Source organism: Phasianus colchicus, chromosome 15 (assembly GCF_987193195.1).
Source record: "Phasianus colchicus chromosome 15, bPhaCol1.hap1.1, whole genome shotgun sequence".
NCBI lineage: Eukaryota > Metazoa > Chordata > Aves > Galliformes > Phasianidae > Phasianus > Phasianus colchicus.
The window spans coordinates 7,963,337-7,986,622 of NC_143450.1; the positions used below are offsets into that span (position 1 = coordinate 7,963,337).

Genomic DNA, 23,286 nt, shown 5'->3' on the forward strand with positions numbered 1-23,286 from the left:
CAGTGTTTTCACAGAATATTGTGTTTGCATCTTCAAACTTGCAGGCCTTCTGCTACTGCTGTGCACCTGTATTTTGCGTGGATTATCAAAAGCTAATACTATGTGGTACAAGTTTTATGAATTCTGAGTTATCACAGAATGCATAATCTGCAAAACTGCTTGAAATCAAGTCATACTCTTGAATGGTGCTTAGTGTAATTTTGATTTTTGTCTATAGATAGGAATGTGAAATTAACTCAAATCTGTATATCATTTTATCTGACTTTTGCAGAGGAAAATACTCATTAATTGTTCAGAGCTCATCTTTCTTTTTTCAATTTTCAACAACAAAAACCTTTAATAGGTTAAAACTTTTTCTGTTTTTTTTTTTGTGTGTGTGTGTGAATTTATGTTCTCCACTGATCAGTACTCTACCAACTCTGAAGTATGTAAGTTAGCTCAACTGCTGTATAAAGAACTTAGATTCAGATTTCGTGCATGTGCTTTATGACTGGGAAAACTAATAGTGTTTTATGTTTCTTTTTTGTTTCTTTTTTTTCCGTGGTGTTTGTTGTTGTTATTATTTGGTTTTTTTGCCATGAAGAGCAATAGCTTCTGAATCTATTATTGTTGTGTCTTCTGAGTGCCACACTAATTGTGGCTTTCTTCAAATGTATTTAAGCCTCCTTGGGAAAAAAGAATAACCTTGTTTTACAAGTAAATCTAAATGGATTTGAACAACAGTTCAGCATCAGCCAAAAAAAATTATTGACTGATAGAATGGTTTGGGTTGAAAGGGACCTTTAAGATCATCTGGTTCCAACCCCCCTGCTATAGGCAGGGATGCCTCCCTCTAGACCAGGTTGCTCACAGCTCCATCCAGCCTGGCCTTGAGCACCTCCGGAGTGGGGACATCCACAGCCTCTCTGGACAACCTGTTCCAGTGTCTCACCACCATCACAGTTAATAATTTCTTTCTAATACCTAATCTAAATCTGCCCTCTTCCAGTTTAAAGCCATCGAAATACAACCAGTGAAGCTGTAAACTGCATTGTGTACACAGCAAATATCATGAGCTACTCTGCGCTGAGTTTCTCTCTTGACCACTGTTTGAGGGTTGACTGGCCATTACTTGGCAGATGATGATCATTTGCATTACAGGTGTACGTATATCTATTTAGAAAGAGAATTATCATCACATTTTTGCTTCTGTTTTCCTTTTCTGTCTTAGTAAATAGCTTTTATCTCAACCCGTGAGTCCTGTTTTGAAGGGAGTGAGCTAACAGCTGTGTGGTGCTTAGCTGCCTGCTGGGTTCAACCACAACAAAATGAAACTTAGAATTACCTGTGCCTGTCTCTGCATATGTATCTGTTCTATCATTAATATTTTAGTTTCAGAAATATATTTGACATATTTTCTGAATGAAAATGGAGACCGTTCTCCATTACATGAGACTTGATGTGTATTTTAACACTTTGCTCCTGTTTTATAGATGGCTATACGACAGACGACATTGAATTTTACTGGCGTGGTGGTGATAATGCAGTCACAGGAGTCACAAAGATTGAACTGCCACAGTTCTCCATTGTAGACTACAAGCTTATCACCAAGAACGTTGTTTTCTCTACAGGTTTGTGGATGGGAAACTAAAAGGGGAATTAACTGGGAACACTAAAAATAGTCTAATTCTCAGTGTGGAGTTCAGGATCTGAAAATTTTAGATACAGAAGTAAATTAGAGCAGCAACTAAATTTTAAATCAAGCGAATTTTATTACAGCTTCACAATGTGTTCCTCATTAATCTATGAAAAGAATTCAACAGGCTGTTATGTTAAGATTCAGTCAGATTTTCTGGTTTTCTGTAAAACTGACCAAGACACACGCACCTCAGCACCTTAACTCCCAACAAGAAATAGCTCAGCTTGTAGGAACTTTTCTCTCTATTTCCAGATGCTTTAGGCTAATTATTTTGTCTTCACCATAAAACCCTTCATATCGTCCTTCCACAAGATCTGTAGTTTATACTATGCTAGCAAACATAAAACTTTCTGAAGGCTGAAAAGGTGCTGTATAACAAATTGAAATGACATTAAGTCATTCAAATGAGTTGAATTATTTCTATTTGGTGTTCTCTGCCTACTCAAGAAAGCTGATAGATATTAGATTAGGAAGGGAAGAAAAAAAAAAGAAGGAAAAAAAAAAAAGCAAAACAGACAAACAAAAGAACACTTAATCATTTTTTAGGGATAAACAGAAATCATCTTGGGAGAGAATATAGAGGCACTGTGTATTCCAGATTCTTCAAAAGCAAAGCGGAAATGGGACTTGAATACATGATGATCTCCAGGAACCCATTTCAATGAGCGCTTCACACACCACAATTTTTCTGCTGTGGTGACAAAGGGGAAGCGTTGCGATGCCTGGAGAGAAGGTTAGAATAAAGGTTACACTGAAGGAAGCATACTGCAGCTTGTCAGCAAAGAAAAACTGTTATATTTTGATGCTGTGAAATGTGTTTTGGCTGTTGATTTTTGAATATTATGATTACCAGCAGAAATGAACCCAGTAGCTTCCTTGTACCCTTGAAGTAAAAGATTAGTTAATCTCAATTCTTGCTAGAAACCTCACAGCTGATTATTCAGGGTCTTTTGGCTCTCTGTGTAGTCTTTGCTGCAGGAAGCAATAAAACCAAAATGACAGGAAAATGTTTTCGGGCTTTATATGAGTAAATTATGGCCATACCAAATATTCTCTTTTAGGTGCCTACCCAAGGCTGTCTCTCAGCTTTAAACTTAAGAGAAACATTGGTTACTTCATTCTGCAGACCTACATGCCTTCTATTCTGATCACTATTCTGTCCTGGGTTTCCTTCTGGATTAATTATGATGCTTCAGCTGCGAGAGTTGCTTTAGGTAGGCATTTTTACACCTCTCGTAGTGTGCATTAGTTGAAGTGTTTTTCTTGCTTCTGGCATGGGGGATAGTGCATGGTTGGAAAAACAAATCTGTTAGATCTGGCTTGCAAACTTTGTATTATTTGAATCAGTGTTTAAGTCATCCCAATTTAAATATAAATTGAAGTGATTTCATGTCTAGATTAGCTAACTGTATAATCATTGTAACCAGAATTAGCCTAATTGTCTGTGTTCTCTGTTGTTGTTTTACTGCTTGTTCTTCTTTTAAGAGAATGCATTCAGTTTGCTTTTGCTCATGGCAGTTCGGAGCTCTGTATTGTAGAGTATAAATTGCTTTTTCTTTTGAGTATAAATTAAATAAAGTTTTACTTGGGTTGTAGAGATAATGAATATCTATTGCCAAATTTTGTATAAATCAGATCAATTCTTTCCAATTTTGTTCTGCTACAGATAAGTAAATTGCTGTAAAGGACAATTGAGAATTTGTCATTTTAACATTATGGAATGCTGTCTGAGTTTTGCCAGGCCTTTTTGTGTAGTATTTTATGGTAAGAATTGTAGTCTACAGACAGCATTGAAAATGCTGGAGGAAAGCAAGATACACTGACCCTAGGCTGGTGATTTGTAACTGAGGCTGCTCCAGTACGTTATGGTTCAGCTGGTTAAAAGCATACTTGTACAGTCCAACTACTGTTTGCTACCAGTAATTTTCTTTGCTGTACAAAAAAATTTAAGACTAAGGAAGACCAAGGTTTTCTGATTGTTTTTCTACGAGGAAAAAAAAAAAAACCAAAAAAAACCCTAGAATTCTTTCTAGCACTAGCAGTTGATTATTCTGAGCTACAATGCTGGAACATTTAAAATAAGTTCAGTCAGCAGACTTCTAATTTTTTTCTTTCTTTTTTTTTTTTTCAGGAATCACAACTGTCCTCACCATGACAACAATTAACACTCATCTTCGAGAGACTCTTCCCAAAATTCCATATGTGAAAGCCATTGACATGTATCTTATGGGATGTTTTGTCTTCGTTTTCATGGCTCTGCTAGAGTATGCTTTGGTCAACTACATCTTCTTTGGCAGGGGACCTCAGCGTCAAAAGAAAGCAGCAGAAAAAGCTGCCAGTGCCAACAACGAGAAGTTGCGAATGGATGTCAATAAGGTAAATTTAAATAGATATATGTTTTAGCATTGCCCCATGACTAAAGTAGGCTTGCACTTCTGCCAGATAGAGCTTTTAAATGTAATTTCTGCTAGAAAGCAAAGTGGGGTTATTATGACCTTAGCTTTCTGCAGGGTCACGAACTTAGCCACTTCAGCATTGAATACTGCCCTCTAGTCTGGAAAACTGAATGTTTGTTTCCTAAAGCATGTTCTCAGATATGTTTTACTGTGAGATGTTTTCTCAGTGGAATGTACAGTTAAATATTTCTGATCTGTTTGCAAAGGAACAAAACCAAAATGATGGCTATAGCTAATATTCTAGTAAGAGCTGTATGGAACGTGAGAAATAAAACTTAAATTTAACCTACTTGAATAAATCTTTCAAATGACCTGGATAAGAAATATTTTCTACAGAAGTGCTTAAAGCTTGGAAAGTTTGCATATTTTCAAAATAAAGTGGCGCAGAATGTTGTTGACTAAATGAGAAACTGCTCAGAAATAAAGTATCAACTTGCTGTGCACTTAATTCTGAATCTGAAAATGGTCCCCTGGGGAGGGGGAATTGAGGCAGAAAAGACATTTGCCAAGATGCACACTTTTAGAAAACGTGTCCATTATACTTAATGAAAATGAAGCACTTACCATAAAGCACTTGTCATTTTTCACTGTGGCAATTTTGGATGAGTTTCACACTGTGGCAGATCTGGGTTGAATGCTAAAATGTACTCAGTGTGAAATGTATAAACTTTCACACACAGGCAAAATTAGAAAGTTAATTAAAGATAAATTCTCCCTCTTCATTTTTTTTTTTAATTGGAGAACTTTGTGTTCTTTGTTCAACATTATACTCCAAAGAAAAATAAACAAAATAAGAATTAAAAAAAAAATAATAATCTAAATCAGAAAATGATTATTTGTAAGTGGAAACATAAGTTTCATACAGCTTTGGTGACGGAATTTCTCATGTTTGTTCAGAATTTCTGCACTGTCATAACATGTCCGTGGACAGAGGATGAAAGTACAAAACACATGCTGATAATGTAAAACAGCTATAGTTTTTTTAGTGTATATAATTTCATTGCCTTTAAGAGAAAAGATTATATTTTCATGTGTGAGATCTCACCTGTTCAATAATTTTTCTTTTAATTTGGAATAAATATTTTAATGAATTAAGACATGCGTAATGATTAGATTAATTTTGATGGTCTAATACCATAAATAATTCATTCTTATTTTAACATTACAATGTTTTTGAAGAGTGTTTTAAACCCCAAGTAGTCTTTTTCTTTCATTATTATTTCATTTTATAAGTAATCATTCCTATTACAAATAATAATTATTTCATTTTTCAAATGTAATTTTTAGCGATCAGTTTCCCTTTAAACAATCAAAACTAATAACTAAGAAAACCCAGTAGGTAATTTTGTAAGAGTAGATCTGTATTACCTAGACCTTTCCTCTAATGTATATGGAAATTTAAGGTTCATATGTGCCAGCATGTCACAGAGCCCCTAGCTGAAGTGTGTTTTTATGCAGTTTTTGTAGTGGTTTTTTTTCGTGATAGTCTCTTCATACTTATTCATGTGATATAAGAGAATACCAAAGTCTATTGGCAAGTTACTTATCACAAACTAGGATTGGAAGACACTAACTAGTACTAATCCAATCCACTAAGCTGGGTAAAATAATTTGGATGTCCACTGCAGGAGTTCTACAAAGTTAATAGGGAATATACTGGGAAAAACTTCATACTAGTTGTATTATCGAAATTGAGCCTTTGGGTTAATTTACCAGGCCATTATGGTTCATAATCTGTGGCAGTTTTACTTTAGCATGCAGGTAACACTGATCTGCTAATCAATTTTGCAATCCTTTAAGTAATAGATTAAATAGGAGAGGAGAAAGGAGTAGAAATTTGTCCTACTGAACATAGACTGTTTTGGGGAGGAGGAGAGGAGCTGATAGTTGCTCTTTTTTGACCATCAGCAATAAAAAGATTTATATTTAATGGATCTGAATATCTTCTTTCTGAAAGGGGACCAGATATTGTATAATAATTTTTGTGCACAGGAACTGTCTTAACTGTAGAAATTTGTTCAGATGGAAGTTTCCATGAAAACTCAAGTATTTAGGAATAGAAGCAAATGAACGCTCCGTATCTAATTAGGATGCAACATCAAAGGACTAATTTTATGAAGTTTGAGTATTCTTTTGTGATATTACTAGATTCTTCATGTATCAGTAGATGGAATATTATGAAATAGTGGTTGTGGCTTCAGGGACAATGTGAGAAAACAGTAAGAAACCTTCAAATAGAAGGAAAACTTTTATACAGCTCTGTTACTACCTTCACCATAGACTTTGTAAAAACAAGAGATGAATAGTTGTTGGAACATGCAATGCAGCATCTCTGTGTATACATTATACAACAGCAAATCTATACAGGCTGCCCATAGGGGCTGTGAACGCGCCATCCCTGGTAGTGTTCAAGGCCAGGTCGGATGGGGTGCTGGGCAGCCTGGTCTAGTACCTGATTTATTGGTTGCCAGCCCTGCCTGAGGTAGGGAGGGATTGCAGCTGGGACATCATTGAGGTCCTTCCAACACAAGTTGTTTTATGATTCTATGGTTAAGCATAGATCTTGATTTACCGCTTGCATTCTGAAACTCAAATAATGGAGGAAATAAAATCAAAGAAAACTCAGACTCAAATACCAGCATACCTGCTATCAGAGACTCATTAAATCATATTGCACACGTTCAGTTTTCTTTGCTGTGACTTCAGGATAAAATGGCTCTGTGTATAGTCATTCCACTCTTGAAACTTCTCAAGCTACATTCAGAAGTTTATTCCTTTACTCTAACTCTCATCATCTTTTGCTTTAGTCAAGACTAATTGTTCTCTCTATAAACAGGCAGTTACCTGTTGCTTGAAGGTAAATTTATCTTACACTGGCTTTTTTCTTACTCTAGACATCTTTCTGTTGTTGAAACTATCATTCTCATAATTTCCTCACCTCTTTCATAAGCCCATCCTTATTTCTTCAAAAGTCTGTATTACAGTCTCTTTATAGTCTTTATGTATCTTTTCTGTTCTGAAAGACATAGCACTGTAAGTGGACATAAAAGGATGAGTAATATGTATAATAAATATAGTGCAGAATATGCATAGTGTAATCCATGAGTATTTTATTTTGTTATATTCTGAGATATTCTATTCACAATTTCTTTTCAGTAGACTTTTCTGGTTTTGGTAGAAATGTCAACAGTAATTGGCATTCTTTTGATCTTTTGTAGGCACATTTCATGCCAAGTCTACTTCAAGCTCAGTGCACTAATCTGGTACATTCTCTGTGGTACTTCCAGATGTTGAACAGATATGTTTTTAAAAATGCAGGGCCAAATTATAATCAGTCTTCCTAAATATCACTCAGCGGGATGTATTCTTTCTGGTGATTGTACAAACACCTGTGTCTTGTTTTATTTTATGACAGTGTGTCAGAGGTGATAGTGAGGGTTCCATCTGCTAAACTGCTATACAAGTTAGTATGATACAACCCTTCTTGTTTTTTCCTTTTTGAAGATTGATTTCATCTTCAGTGATATGATTAGTTTAGCCAAGATCAAAATGTACAGCCTGCACAACAGCCATTTTAATATATCTAATTTCTGCTATTATAGATAAAGGAAAAAGCTTCTTGGTAAACTCTCTCAAATCTGATTTATTCCCTGTAAGTTTCTTTAAGAATCCAAGTCAAAGTTTTGTTCTTTTTTTTTTTTTTGTATTTTTCTCTTTCGTTTCCAGTAATTTCAGCTTATCGGTTTCCATCTTGAAACTGTGGCTTGGATAGCCTTGGTGATCACGCTTATGTGTTGGATGCATCTTCTCTTCTGTGTGTTGCTTAGACTTAACGGTTTGATCAAGTCTTGGTGTCTCAAGTATATTTTTCTGCATTACTAAATTCCCATCTAACCTGCTACTGTTATATCTTTTGGATTTGTTGTCTGTTGTTGTTCATCCAACCCATTTAATCCAGACTACTATATACATTAATCAACTTCTGTAGAGATGTAAGGTGAAAATGCTTTTTGATATCAGTGAAATCTGTGTACCCATTATTCTGGAAAGATCAGAAAACCTCCGTTGTGGTTATCTAGTAATTTAATCCAGAACTATCATTGTAAAAAACACGATAAACCTACTTGGCTGAATGCAAAGCTGATTTCTGTCCTCTTCCACTGTAAAGAAGTACACTTAAAGTCTTGCCAGCTGTACATTTGACAAGGGTTTATTATAATGGAATAGCAGCTGTATACCATCCTCTTCCAAAGCAGCAGACACTGGAAGAGTGTCAGGAATCAGAGGGATCATACTGGTTGTAAGTACTGATGTCAGTTGCTTCATCAGGGATCTTGTTTTTAAAGAAGGGCTTTCATCTCTGTGTAGAACACCTTATGAATCTTTTTTTGGACATTGGTTTCCAAAATATCCAGGATATCAGAATGTTAACTAGAAACAGGCTATAGGACTTGGATTGTTTTACTCCAGATAGATAACCTAACAGAGGCATAATCAAGTAATGATTTGTTGCATCTTGCCTTCCATTTCAAGTCCTATCTTCCTCATTTGTACCTGTGTTACACATGCTGTGTTTAGAGTATTTCTAAATTATATTCATATTTTTCTTTATAGTTAGGTTAGCTATGTTTAGAAAAGTTAAGTGGTTAATGTAAATTAGCATTTCTTATATAAAATTTATTATATTTATTCAAAGTAATTCAATTCACTGCTTCACAGAAGAGTTCTGCATAATGTAAGTACATCATTGAATGCAGCTTAGCAATGTTTACATTGCAGTAATAATTCAAACTTTGAAGTTTTCAACCTAGCTTGAAGCAAGGTTGAGTTGCTACAAGTGTGTACAGGCTATATACCTGAAATACATGGTGGCAAAATTCACATAAATAAAATTCTGCCTCTGACGCTGCAATCATGTTGTTGTGAGCGTTAATACACGAAATTTCCCTCTGGAAAAGAAGGGAAATATGACAGTGAATTATGCAACGCTTCAGATAAACTGTTCATATAGAAGGGCTGCTCTGAAAGTAATGCCTATGTTATTATGTTGGCCCATGATGTCAGAGACAGATGCTAGTGGGGTGGCAGTAGAATTTGAACGTTCCCACAAATAATCAGTTACTTTTTGTTGCTGTGCTACAGATAGCAGCAGAGGGGCAGTCTAACAAAATGGTGTCTGCCATGGAAGTATGTGTGAAGCAAAGATGTGTTTCCTCTGTGTGGAAAAAATGGCACGTGTTGACATTCACTGACACTTGCTGAATGTTATGGAAACCATACAGTGGATGTAAGCACAGTGAGGTGGTAGGTGGTGCATTTTAGCAGTGGCAACAGCAATGTGAAAGCCAAGTTCTGGACAGCCACAAAATGGCACCACAAAATGAAGTGTATCTCAATCAGCTCAATGACAGGAATCGACAGATTACAACCAGGGAACTGTTTTCAGAGTTGAAGATCAGCTTCAACATGTTGGAAACAGGTGCAAATTTGCCAGGACTTATTGAACGAGTATGAGCCCAAAGATGACAGTTTCGTGGGTCACATCGTTCGTGGTGTCAGAACATGGTATCAGCACTGTGAGCGGGAGTCAACATGGCAGTCCATGGAGAGGCAATGTGTGAATTCCTCATCAAAGAAAAAGTTCAAAATACATCCCTCAGCAGATAAGTGATGTGTGCTGTCTTTTGCGGTAGGAAAGGGTTGATTCATCTGCATTTCCGAGAACTCGGACAGACCATCAACTCTGACCACTGCATCACCATGCTGACTAAGCTGAAGACTCAAACTTCTAAGAGTCAGGCCAGAGAAGACGACAACCTTTCTCTTGCAACATGTTAATGCCTGGCCTCATACCAGTTTGAAGACCTTGGAGCACATTCACTCTCTGTATAGTCTGGATTTGGTGCCTTCTGACTTCCATCTGTTTGGGCTGATGAATGATAGACTGTGTAGGCAACATGCTCCTAGCAACAATGCCATCGTAGCAGCTGTGAAACAGTTGGTCACCTCCATTGGTGCAGAGTTTTGCGAGCGTGGCATGCAGGCTCTTGTTCATCTCTGGTGAAAATGTGCAGCTAGTGCTGGTGACTCTGTTGAAAAAATAATGTGTTGCAGCTAGGAATTTGCTCTATCAAATGGTGTTGTTATGCTTTGTTTCCCTTGTAGTTTCCATGAAAATAAACAGGGCATTACTTTCAGAGCAACCTACATAGAGTTATTTTGTCAGTTGTCTTAAATGTCAGCTGACATTAACTTCTGCATATTTAGGTAAATTTGTATATTTTTATTGTGGACACAATGACACAATATACTGCTTGTATTTTTAAAACAAAGATGCTTTACACAGAAGTCTTTGTTACGTAAGATATTCTAGGTCAGCATGCCTGAAAGTTGCACTGTGTTGCTGTTATCCATTGTCAAGTCACAGCCAACAGAAATCATTGGACTAATGACCATTTTCTGTCAGAAAAAGGGTACCGAGTAGAAAACATGGAACTTAAATATGATTTTCAAATTATTTTAAACAGAATATTAACAGGTTTGAATAACAATATAGATTTGAATCAGAATAAAAGTATTCTCTAGAAGAATGAATGTGGGGTTTAGGGATTTGTGTATTTAAACAAACAGGTATCTTTGCTATTCATTGCTCTCCTGACCCAGTTTTTTATATCCAAATTAGCATAATTGCTAAAGGAACTAGCAAAAGCAGAGCAAATGAAAGCTTAGCCTGGCCCTCAACTGCACTTAAGGTGGCAACTTCCTTCCCCTCCAATTTGCATCAGCTACTAATTGAGATTTTCCCCGCATCTCTTTGATCAACAAAATCTGACCAAGTTTAGTCAGAATAACTGAATTATTATCAGGTTTTTCATTTTCAGAGGACTCCACTGTATTATCATAGTTTAAGAACAACAAAATCATGCATCAGCCGGTGTAAATCCACAGATATCTACAGATGGGCCTTTGCAAGGCCAACTTTTGATAGTGTTTGGTACATTACAAACTCTTCTCAGTTTTTGGACTAAGGTGTAAAGATGCTCTAATATGGCTGTAAGCCTGAGATAATAGATCTTCAGAGCAATGCTCATTAGATTAGACTTGGCCGATGCTTTTATTTCCCCTTTGATTTAATGCGGGAATCCCTCCAGCCTTCTCAGTTTACAGCAATATTTGTTCATTCCTGGCTGAAGGTATCAAGTAAATACACATCTGGTCAGGAATAACTATTACAAGATACCTGAAAGGATCAGGTTTTATCACACAGAACTATACCTTGTACCCAAATCAATAGGGTGCTTCTGGTGTATGAGAGTAAGAAGATAATACAGTAAAAGCTTTTTTTATTATTATTATTTTTTTTTTAAGAAAGAGGTATTTTAAAACACCACTGTGCACACTCAGTTATTGAACTGAACAGGATGTTAAAATGCCATGGCAACACGAAGCCCTGAAAATTTCAGTTCAAAATCTGACATCCTCGCTTCTGTGTATCACTGGAGCTAGTGCTACCACTGTCCAGATTTCAGTGAAAGTATTCTTCTTTCTCCTCCAAGGAGTTCTCCTTCTACTTAAAGTACACATAAAGCTGCATGAGGGCTGACTCTTGAGAAGATATTCCTTACCTGGTTTACTGAAAGGCATGCAATAAAATTGGGAATGGACTATAGAAGCTCAGACTTTGTCCTCATTTTAGATTCTAGCATTATCAAGGAATAACTGCAAATCAAACAACCAGCAACGTGCAGGGTGCTCAGCCAGTCTCTCCTTGTGTGGTTGAAGCTGGGGGTCATGACAGCAGTGAAATTTGAGGCAGTCCCAGTTTTAGCCTGCAGTACTTTGCAGAAGCAGTCAGAAGGTGATACATTTCCGTGATCTGTAGTGATATTCAACATGACATCTGAATAAAGGTCAAGTCGACTGCATGAAGGTTGCTTTCTACAGCCAATCTCCTTTGAATGCCATGGTTAATTAACATAAGAATGGCGCTTGTGTTTTCCATTTGTTTAAAGCAAGTTGCCTCCTTTTATAATACATCTGTAACTCTATCATCCAACAGCAATCCTGAATTAAATGCACTTTTGATTGGGAAAAAAAGAATCCATTTATCCATTAATATAATAATAATTAATAATTCAGATTGCAGGCAAATAAGAACTTTATAAAAGGGGCAAATGGTAATACAGGATGATGATGAGAAAAAAAGAAAAAAAAATAACTGTTTATGATGGGTATACTAAATGTTATGTGCTAGGAGATGTTACCTAGTTGTGCTCATGAATTTTGACATCACTGAATTATGTTATATAAGGATGGCAAGTGGTAAAAATCTTACTGTAGTGAAGATGGTGGGTGTTTGTCAGCTCCTGCTGCTTTTACTTAATTGATGATGAAATAATCATCTGATTTCTTTCTACAAATAGATTGCATTATGACTATTTTAGGGGAAACAAATTTCAAACAATGTAGAAGTCGTATCAGAAATATTTATAAGCAGAATGATAGTACCATGAACTGAAAGACATTTCAAATTCCTCTTCTGTAATTGCTGCCCATCTATATAGACTATTTGTAGGTGTTTATTATGAAGCTTTACCTATTCTTGTGATTGTTTAGGCTGTAAGATCAACTTAGACTGAAACAATTTTTTCAACAATAGTAAAAATAATTAAAAAAAAAAAAAAAATGCTGCGTTAGAACATTTAAAGCACCTCCTAAAGATTTTTCACCCAGTATTTCAAAAATATCTTTTCCTCAGAAGTCTGTCTTTACTATAGAGTAGGGTTTTGTTGTTGTTTTGTAGAACAGTTTCATTTTTAAGATGCAATCTGAAAGAATCAAGAAATTGATCTAAATGATGGTTTTGCAGCCCAGGGAGGGGAAAAGAATGAAATCTGAACCTGAAGTTTCTCAAAGGGGTGATGGCAACTACTTTTAAATATCATCTCTATAAACTTTACTCATATGTGCAACATCCAGACCTTATGTAATGCGTTCCTTCCACTAAAAATTGCATTGGCATGAATTACCTTGGCCAAAACTGGGATAGAGGAAGAAACTTTTCTACAGAATCATATTGTAGTCTTGGTTTATCTTTCTTGCTTTTGCTAAGGTGCTTTACTGAAAAATAAATAGATAAAATATAGTAATAATAAAACCAAAGAAGCTTTTGCAGTGTTGTACAAGATCTTAGCATGAGCTTTGAGTTCAGGACAGGACAGCAGCAGGCTGTTTTCCCATTTCTTGCTATCTTCCTCCTGCTTCTGCCTATTTGTCTTGCTGGATTTTGGTTCAGAATGTGTCAGTCCGTGCAGTAGTTTGCACAAGTTCTGTTTCACAATTTTGATCCAAATGCCAAATCACAGATAATTCTTTCATTTTATTTGAGCTCCTATTCTGGAATATCTCAAGTATAGAATCTTGAATGGATGGATGCCAAAAGGAACCATATGTTTTCAGCCATTTCTCCAGAGTTCTACAGTACTTACAACTAATTTACTGATGTGTTACTAATGATAATGATCAAGAGATTACATATGTTAGGGAGTAACACTAGATGCTTAGAAACTGAATTATAAGTCATTAGAGAATTATTTAAAGCTCTGTGTCCAGATTTTACATGTTCACTGAGTTTTTTTTCCCCCTAAATTCTAATTGGCCTTATTTCTTGCTTAAAGTTTTAGGCTTAAAGTTTGAGAACCAAAAGAAATTCACAGTTGAATTTGCAGAATTTATCTGTATTTTTTTATCTGAAACCAAAGTAACCTGAAATTATGGGTCAACCTAATTTTACTGTCCTCTAACTGCATACTTTACAACCTGACTCATATCCTAGGTGCATAACATAAATTGAGTGAATGCATGCTAGTGTGGTTTCATAAACAGCTACTACAGTCCTGGCAATAGTTTTACATCTTGTACAGACAATGGAAAAGTGTTTGTTACATTCTTAAGGGCATTTTTTCATATATGGATGTTTTGAATTATTAGGCATTTCTGCTGTCTTGGTTCAGTCAGCATTACCTCAGTGAATTTTCTATACAGTGCATTTTGTACTTGCACCAAATATTGTCAGAGCTATTGAGACTAGTCAGGAATGGGATGCTAGTGGTTTTCAAAGAAAAGCTCTGATTCCAAGAGGTGGAAAGCTATCCTATGTGTAATACTAAGATTTTTATCTCTGCCAAATTAAATTATATATCTAGATCTGTATATTTTCTTGTCTGTTAGGCTTTCAGTGCTAAAGGGGTACTTATTTGTGTTTTCATTTCTCAAGAATATTTGTTCACAGGATCTATAAATACTGAACCTTAACCTTCAGTGTTAAGTTTCATAATGGATTAGCTACTTTTGTTCTCCTTCACTAATTCAACTTATAATTTTCTTCTGATTAATGGCAGCTTTACCTAGCAAAAGGATATTTCTATAGAATTTACAATAGCTTTGATTCTGAAGGTTTTTCAATTTGGAAATTCTGTCTGATTACCAGAATATGAGAAAGCAAATGAGTAAATGCTATATATTCTCTATTTATCAATACACATTTATCTCCTACTGGTAAACTGTTTGGCATATCAACACAATTTTATCATCCAGGTGCTGGTTTACTATATGCTAATGGTCTCAGAAATGTGATCATACTTGGAGGATTCCTAATGTACATCTGTTTATCTGCATGTATAATTGCGAGTTGCAATTTCCTTGTATTTTATAGTTGCTGATATATTAGCATAAGAGGAATTCCTCAAGATAGCCATCATTTTGGAGTTTCTAGATAGCAAAAATAATACATAATGGTAACATTTCTACATTTTCCTCTGTATTCCCTATGAGGCCATAAAAATGTTCATGGCCACTTCCAAGGTTCTGGAATCAACTTTTCCACTGGTTGACCTGAACCTATAATTGAATATCATTTATATCATATATTTTTCCATCCAACTTTAAGATTATTTTTACTTTTATTTTTTAAACAAAAACACATCCTCTTGCATGGTTGCTGAGCTTTGGTCATTTCTTCTCCACTTCTGTGTTCACCTTTTTTTCTTTTTATCTCCATAGCCCTTGCTTCTGCTTTTTCTTCATCTTTGCATCTTCCCTTTCTTCCTTGCCCTTGGGAATTTGTCCTTTAATTTTGAACTCTCCTGTTCACCATAAAGAGTCCAATTCTATGGTTGAACAATCTTTCAGCACCAGGAGATCTTTCTAACCTTCTTCCACCTCCTTTTGAAATCACTTTTTACACTTACTTTTCCCCCAGAATAATTTTAACAATTATTTTCATATCATCATATCTTCCTTGGTCACACTGACCAGTTGGAAAAAGTACATTTACATCGCAAAGTTATGTTACCTTGAGTAGCAGGGCAAGGCAGTAATAGCACCTCTGAAGCCAGAATGTACTTATAATAATTGTTGGCTTAGAGGTCCCTGTATCTTTTAATTAGTTGTCCTATTAATACCCTAGAGTGCTTTAATTTTAAATGAAAGATAATAGCTGCCTTATCTCTAAGGAAACTGGTCTTGATTTTATTAACTTACAGGACAGAAGAATAATTGGCACATATCATTGTCCAGAAATGTTTTCAACAAAGGTATCTTTCATTGTTTTCTAATGTTTTTATCCTCAGAGACTTAAGATTCAGGTCCTTACCACTTAATGGTCATTAAAGATCCCATGGCACTTTTTTTTATAGAGTGGTCATCTCAACACCAAGCATGTGGCCAAATATCAATTTTTGTAACTGTTCTGTTTACCTAACATTCCCCACCACCACTCACCCACCCCATAGTTTCAATTGGCTATGGCATTCTCCATTTCCTCAACTAAAATGTAGTGTATGATTCTGCACTGTCAGACCCAACCTTTTACCTCAGAGGTGATTGCGCTTCACTGGGAAGTGAAGTGGTTCTTCTTTCTAATGCTTGTAAAGCGCTTTGGGATCCTTTAGAATGGGCGGTGCTGTGTACTATAAATGTAAGCCATTACCATTCTATCTCAAGCTTCTGTTAGTCACAAAAGCATGTTTTATTTAGAGTTGGGCGAACCTGCTTGGTGCAAGCAACACTCCCAGCTCTCTAATCTGACAAGGAACCTGTTGTCAGAGGTTGAGAATTTAGGTTAATTTTTCTTGTTATTGGTATTGTTTCTTTTATTTTCACACTCACTTGTACTTCTGGATTGGAAATGGGAGTTCTTCTGATTGGGAATTCAAAATACCATGAAAAATGCAATTCTTGTAGCTCTCGATCTACTGTTTTAGGTTCAGAAAGGTCAGATTAGGGCTAGAGAAGCACCTGAAGTTTGCGGTGTTTACGCAGCTGTTCTAACACTTGATGGTTCGCCCATCCCTAATTTTTGCTGCATTTTGAATTATTTCTCATGAAAAAATCTTGAAATATTGAGGAATGCTTTGTTCCAACTCTTATATTAATGTGATATGTGCAAAAGACACTTTGCCCTAGAAGATAGTCTTAGAATATTGCTGAATGTTCTTTCTGCCCAGCATCACTAGTAGTACTAACTGCTGCCAAAATTACTAGATAGCTGCAGCAATTTTCTCTGTTAGGAACATATATTCAGTACATTTCTTACTTCAGTGATTTTAATGTAAAATCCAATGTCAAATGAATCAAACTAAAAAGTCAACTGAAGGAATGATACAACCGGTACACTAAAACATGTCTATATCAAACTCTGTCAGACTGAACTTTTCTTGTGTTACACAGAAACAGTATGAGTGTGTAAAGAGCACTCGAATTTCTGATATTATGGATCAAAAGAATAAAATGTTTAGAATAGATTCAGCCCAAGAACATTTAAGATGTGAGCAAATACGCTGATGCCAAAGTTTTTCCAAACACAGTATCTTACAGTGCACAACACTGAGATGTATATAACCCAATCTCTAGGCTTTCAGTTGAAACCACTGCACTAGATATTATGTCAAATTTCCCCTTGTGTTATTGGGACTAAAATTTCTCTTCTCTTATTATGAAAATGTGAAACCATATGGACAATGTAGTTCCTAAATGGCTTTGCACTCCTCTTGTAAGATAATTTAACTGCTTTCTTTTGAACATTCTTAAGTTTGGGATACTGGAAGTCTTATTTTTTTGAGATCTTATGACAAAAATGACAGCCAATATTGATTTACCCCAGAAATCTCTTCAGAATTTTCTAAGTAACTGCACTCAGTACAAAAATAAATAAATAACAACCGCAAGCTCTCTTGAGAAGTTTTAGATATCTATTTGATGACTTTTCCATTTGCTTCATTTTATTTGTACTATAGTAACATAACACATTTTTTTAACTTAATGCAGATGAAAATTGATTTGATGTCTTTCCTGGCTAGAATGCAGTTTTTCCTCACCATGTTTAAAATTGTGCTGCAAAGTCCTTAAAGGAGTTTGTCTTGAGTTTCAGCCTAACTTTTCAATTTTCATAGAGTTTCTCAAAAAAAAGTTTATTTCCCCAGCAAGCTTGAGATTTCAAAGATTTTATATGGTTTTAATTGGAAGCAAACAAAAATAGGTGATGTTGGCTGTCTCACAGTGAATCACTACATTTGATCTAAAATTAAAATTGAAAGAAATTTAGAGGTGTGCAAACTTGCATATTGAGAAAAAAGTGTGTGTGGGGGGGAAATCTGGCATCTTAATGATGGCAATTCAGAATGCATCACTTGAGCAGATGTAATCACTCAAATGGCAGTGTTTCAGTAGGTCCAATGTGCTTTTATGAGTTCCTGTATTCCCAATCCGTAATGGTGTGCAATAGATCCTCTTAAAAAGTTAATGTTTTCAACTCATCATGCCATGTGAAATATTACAGAAGAGATTAATGCCATGTTATTGGATAGAAATCCACAAAAGTCACCATTTATGCACTTTTAGTAATAATCGTATATATTGAATACACAATAAATGGTTAATGTAGATCCTTTATTCTTAAAGGAGCTCAGGGACAGTTCCATTTCATATTAGATGCTGAATGTATCTGCACTGACATAATTCAAGTCTTTGTAGTTATTTAGATGCTAATTGCCCTTTATTGCTTTTCAAAACATTCTGTTATGCTCTATGATTCTATGATTCTATTCTCACAAAATTTAAAATATATACATAGAAGAGAAGCTGAGGTGAATTAGAATTTCCAAGATAACTAAATGGATTAATTTGAAGTTCTCCAATCATACTTTAGATCTAATTCTAGACTGCTTAGGAAGGAATAGAATTTAGTTCATCTTTGAAGTCCTCTTAACTTTCTAAGTTTTATTTACAAGTCTGCATTATTTTCTTCTCTCTGAACTGCCTTAAAAATATATATAGTAATCAAAGCTACCCATTGAAACAGCTGTTTGAAGTACATTTGATGTGATTACAGTCTGAACATTATATGTCTATATTTTTCCTTGCTCGAAATTGTAGGCTTCCAATGTTTTGGTCTCCAGAGCATGCACGCTGCACTTCTGTAGCACATTAGCACTGGGGAATAGGGATTCCGCATAGGTATGATTATACTATGTCAGCATCTTTCCCAAGCAACCAACAGTCCTGTTTGGAATATGGGGGCTGGCTATTCTCCCATGAATTGCTCAGGAGTTCTTTATATTGAGGCAGAGGGACTTTGTGAATGCACAAAGCTTTTGTCAGAAGCTTTCATTTAGAGAGAAACTGAACAAACCAAAGTAAAAAGCAGAGCCTTTTCCATTTGATTTCCTTCCAGAATCCCCGAAAAGCACAATAATAGCTCCAGATATCATAACCAATAGCAGAATTCCACATTCAGAAGCTGATAATATACACCATTTCCAACTATTGTTTCTATTCACTAAACATGCTATCTAGGGAGGCACCATTTATTCTGTTATGCATTTTCAGCCTTACTGCTCCTTGAGTTTATAGATAAACAACAATGATTAGTCACAGCTTTGCTTAAAGCCTTTCAGATAGGCTGGCATCCAAAGAATCGGTAGTTTTGGATCTAGCCTTTATCAGCATGGCTTCAGTTTGCAACTGACTGGGCTTCCTTTCTTACTTTGTTAAATCTGCCTTCTTGTTTCTTACAGATGGACCCGCATGAAAACATTTTGTTGAGCACTCTTGAAATTAAAAATGAGATGGCTGCCTCTGAGGCTGTGATGGGGCTTGGGGACCCTAGGAGCACGATGCTGGCCTATGACACTTCAAGCATCCAATACCGGAAAGCTGGCTTACCCAGACACAGCTTTGGTCGCAATGCCCTGGAGAGGCATGTGGCACAGAAGAAAAGTAGGCTACGGAGACGTGCATCTCAACTGAAAATTACTATCCCTGACTTGACTGATGTAAATGCCATAGATAGATGGTCGCGCATATTCTTCCCTGTTGTTTTTTCCTTCTTCAATATTGTCTATTGGCTTTACTATGTGAACTAAGAAACAAAGCCACACAGGAAGCAAGAACTGGATTTCTCTTCAAATCAGTTGTACAGCCAAAAGTGGGACTTAGAAAAATTCTATTCAGGACAAAAAGTTATTTTAAAACACCTTAGTTGCTGGCCCACTCTATGGTTTGTTTCTGTAACATTTTGGTTGTTTCTGCTAAATCATAAATATGTAAATTTGCAGTATGGACATATCCCCTTTATGAAAATATAAGTGTATTTCAAATGTGAAGGCAAATTAGATTCTGACAATCATCTCTGTCTCGCTGTCTCTCACAGCTTCTTTTTTTTTTAATGCTCATGTGAGTGTAGTGACACAAATTAGAGAGGCATTTGAGAAAAGAATTTTTGTTTCAACAGCAGTATAAACCACTAATTCCCTGAAACTGCGTATCCAAGACATGCATGTACACATATTAGTGTACTAAGGTATTATCATGCTTATGAAACACACACTTTACCTTTTAAAGGTGTAAACTTGAAAACAAATAGTGCCTATCATCTTTCCAAGATGATGATGGTCAGAGGTTTCCCAACCGCATTCAGGTATTTCCTGTTATTTATTGAAAGAGCTAAACCTTTGACTGATAATATTTGGGTTGGGTGTTTGCACAGATACTGAAGCAAAAAGCACTAGTTTTGTTTGGGTTTTTAAGAGATAGCATATGCTCACAGTCCCTATGACTGTAGCTGTGATGAGTAGAGGAATGTAGCAATGGTATAAGACAAGTTAAACAATCATGTCCTGAGTGGGTAGACGTGCTGTTTTTTTGTGTGGGGGAAGGGGAATTGTTTGTCCAATGTGCCAAAAGTTGGTTGGCCAATTAGTAGTTCTCTTGGTGGTTGAAGGAAACCAATGGTGCTCTGCCGTTCTACTGAAAGGTAGAGAACAATTAAAAATAAAGCACCAGGGAAAGTGAAGGCTACATATTTGTAAAAGTATATATACATATATATATAAACGCATACTGTGCAAATGAATGTTGTCAGCCATAGCACATACCTTAGTCTGAAATATTCATGTAGATTTGTGTGATTTTTTTTACAATTTGTTATCTTTCTAGTGTTATGCTTACCACTGTCATTATGCTTAACGCCAAACATCCAGATTGATTGAAGGTATCATTCCTCTTTTTAAAGCAAAGAACTGAGCATTTGTATTTCAGTACAACAATGCTGACGAGTTTTTTCTCAGTCTGGATTAGGCAATACCATTTCAATTTTTGTTTTGTTTTGCTTAGTGGACTATTTTAAAGGGAATAAATTGGTAGCTTACACTATAGCATCATAGAATGGTTTGGGTTGGAAAAGACCATCTAGTTCTAACTGCCTGCTTTGGGGCAGGGTTGTGACCCATGAAATCAGATTGCCTGGGGACTCATCTAACCTGGTCCTGAACATGTCCAAGGATAGAGCATCCACAGCTTCTCTGGGCAGCTCATTCCAGTGCCTCGCCACACTCTTGGAAGTCTCTTCTAAGGTGTTTTCCATTGGAAAAAGTACAAAAATTCAATTTTGCTTTTGGAAAATTGTTCAATTTTTTTTTTTTTTTTAATTATTTATTTACTTATTTTTTCATTCCATATAGCTTTAATTTTTTTAGGCGAGGTAGATTTTAGGCAAAGTAGATTTTCCCATTTAGACCACTGTGGAAAAGTTTTCTGTAATGAAAAACTAAAACTTTTCAGGAACTGCATAAAAAGTATAAATTTCTGATGGCTTCTATAAAATTAAATTCCCAATCTTGTTTAAAAGAAAATATTTCATGAAGCAAAAGCCACATGCTACTGTATCTATGCTACCTCTCACGTGTACAAATTTCTGAAATGAACTCAAATTTCAGTACCTTCCAGATATCATAGGAAAAATGTTTTCATATGTAGATACTTTTTTCCCCATATAACTTTGGCAGTACTTTAAAATAGCATATAAGAATATTTTTCATAAAATATTTTATTTGAAAATTTTGTTCTTGCTTTAAAAGAGTAATTTTCCAAAAAGTTACTGTGCTTTCCTATCCCCTTTAACAGATAGGAGGAAAACAGTTGTGGGAAACATAGGATAGGAGGCTTTTTGACTTTGTTTTCAGCATAACACATGTATTCATTTTTCAAATGAGAGATTACTGTTTTGAGGCTGCATTTCATGCACAGTGCAATAAGCTTTGCAGATGAGTATGGAATTTCAAGTATGAATCGTGCTGCAATTTTTCCCAATTCGCAGAAAACTTCAGAAGTGCCACATCTAAATGCAGAATTTCTCTTCTAAGTCTGTTCATTAACAATGATACCCGTTATCATAAATAAAAGCCGTCTTATAGTATTCTACTGTAAAAGTTTTTCTTTCATTTCGCAAATTGCTATCCATTCTTTGTATAGGGTTGGGTTTGTTTTGCTCTTACGTTTGTTTGTTTCACAGAATCATAGTGTGAACACAGGGAGCTCACAGCTTTGTGGTCGATACGCCTCAAATATGAAACTTAACAAAGAATATGGTGTTTGTCAGCATTTACTGCATGAAGCAATTATGAAAACCACAGAGGCTGAAACTTTGAACTGCACATTAGTTTATCTGAAGTTATAGTATAAGCCATAATACTCTCTGATGTCACTGTTCAGAGTGTGAAAGAAAATGTTTGGTTTTTGCTCAGGTGTCACTAGAAAAGATGTATTACCTGGGAGGAAGGAGATCTTTTGCTTTTACAATGTCCTTCTGGTAGATATAATAAGTGAAAGGGAAGGTTTCTTCCAGAAATTAAATGGTTATCATTTTGTACTTAAGGCTAAACACTGTGATACAAAAAGATGCGGGTAAGAAAGACTGGCAAGGCACTGTCAAGGGAAGGGTAGAACTCAAGAGCCCATGGTGAGCACTTACTCTTTCTGAGATACTTGAGTGAAAGTGAGAAATTATGCCAATATACATGAGGCATGGGTACTAACTAATGTGTGTGCTACCCTCCAGGTAAACTAGAATAAATTTGCTTTTACTTTAGAACTGACAGAAAATATTCTAGATCCTACTAATTCTGTTGATTATTGATTGTTTCAATAAGCAAAATATAAAATTTAATTTTAGATGAATCTTGTAATGCAATTATAGTTACCATTTTATTGTTCTAGACATGATAGCCAGCAATTAAGGTGTTTTTCATCTTATTGAAATGCATTGGCAAATTATGACTATAACATGGCACAGTTTTAATGAAATCTTTGAGATCTATCTGTAAATATCTACTGTATATGACTGCTAGTAAGTATGATACACATTTTCAGAACTGAAAATCCATGCAACATATTTCCATGTTTGCATAAGGAATGTTATGTTTCTATCCTATTGCAATTTAATGACTGGGAAGAAAGACTCAAGCAATGCCATTGTGAACATTTCTTTTCTTGCTCCTGGGGAGGAAAGCAGATAACAGTATGTCACAGAGTTCTTCACAGAGTTTTTACATTCTAATACAAGGATATAAAATCTGTAAGGTAAAAAAGCACAATGCATAGAGAAAGTGAGTGGTGGTCTTGCACCTGCGGAGCAAATCCTTATTTCAGACAAAATATGCATTAAAATTAAGGTTTGATTATTTTTCATTATAATTATTAGTCTGTGTTACAATTCTATAATTAACACAGAACATAAGTGAACAAATGTTCAACATTATCCAACTATATGTGCATATGGACACGTGTCTGTATGGACATATGTGTGTATATATACAC

At 35.6% G+C, this 23,286-nt stretch overlaps 1 protein-coding gene across 5 annotated transcripts in view; it reads left to right on the top strand.

Annotated features, from left to right (window-relative positions):
• Positions 1-21,467, top strand: part of GABRB2 (gamma-aminobutyric acid type A receptor subunit beta2) — a 137,802-nt gene extending 116,335 nt beyond the window's left edge. For 3 of the 5 annotated variants that reach the window (XM_090150875.1, XM_090150874.1, XM_090150873.1), the window contains 5 exons: positions 1,473-1,610; positions 2,740-2,892; positions 3,810-4,054; positions 15,678-15,728; positions 19,209-21,467. In XM_090150875.1, coding sequence (XP_090007001.1) covers positions 1,473-1,610; positions 2,740-2,892; positions 3,810-4,054; positions 15,678-15,728; positions 19,209-19,556 — 935 coding nt within the window. In that variant the 3' untranslated portion in view covers positions 19,557-21,467. The remainder of the gene's footprint in view (positions 1-1,472; positions 1,611-2,739; positions 2,893-3,809; positions 4,055-15,677; positions 15,729-19,208) is intronic. The other 2 variants (XM_090150877.1, XM_090150876.1) reach the window with 2 other exon arrangements.
• The last annotated feature ends 1,819 nt before the right edge of the window (positions 21,468-23,286 follow it).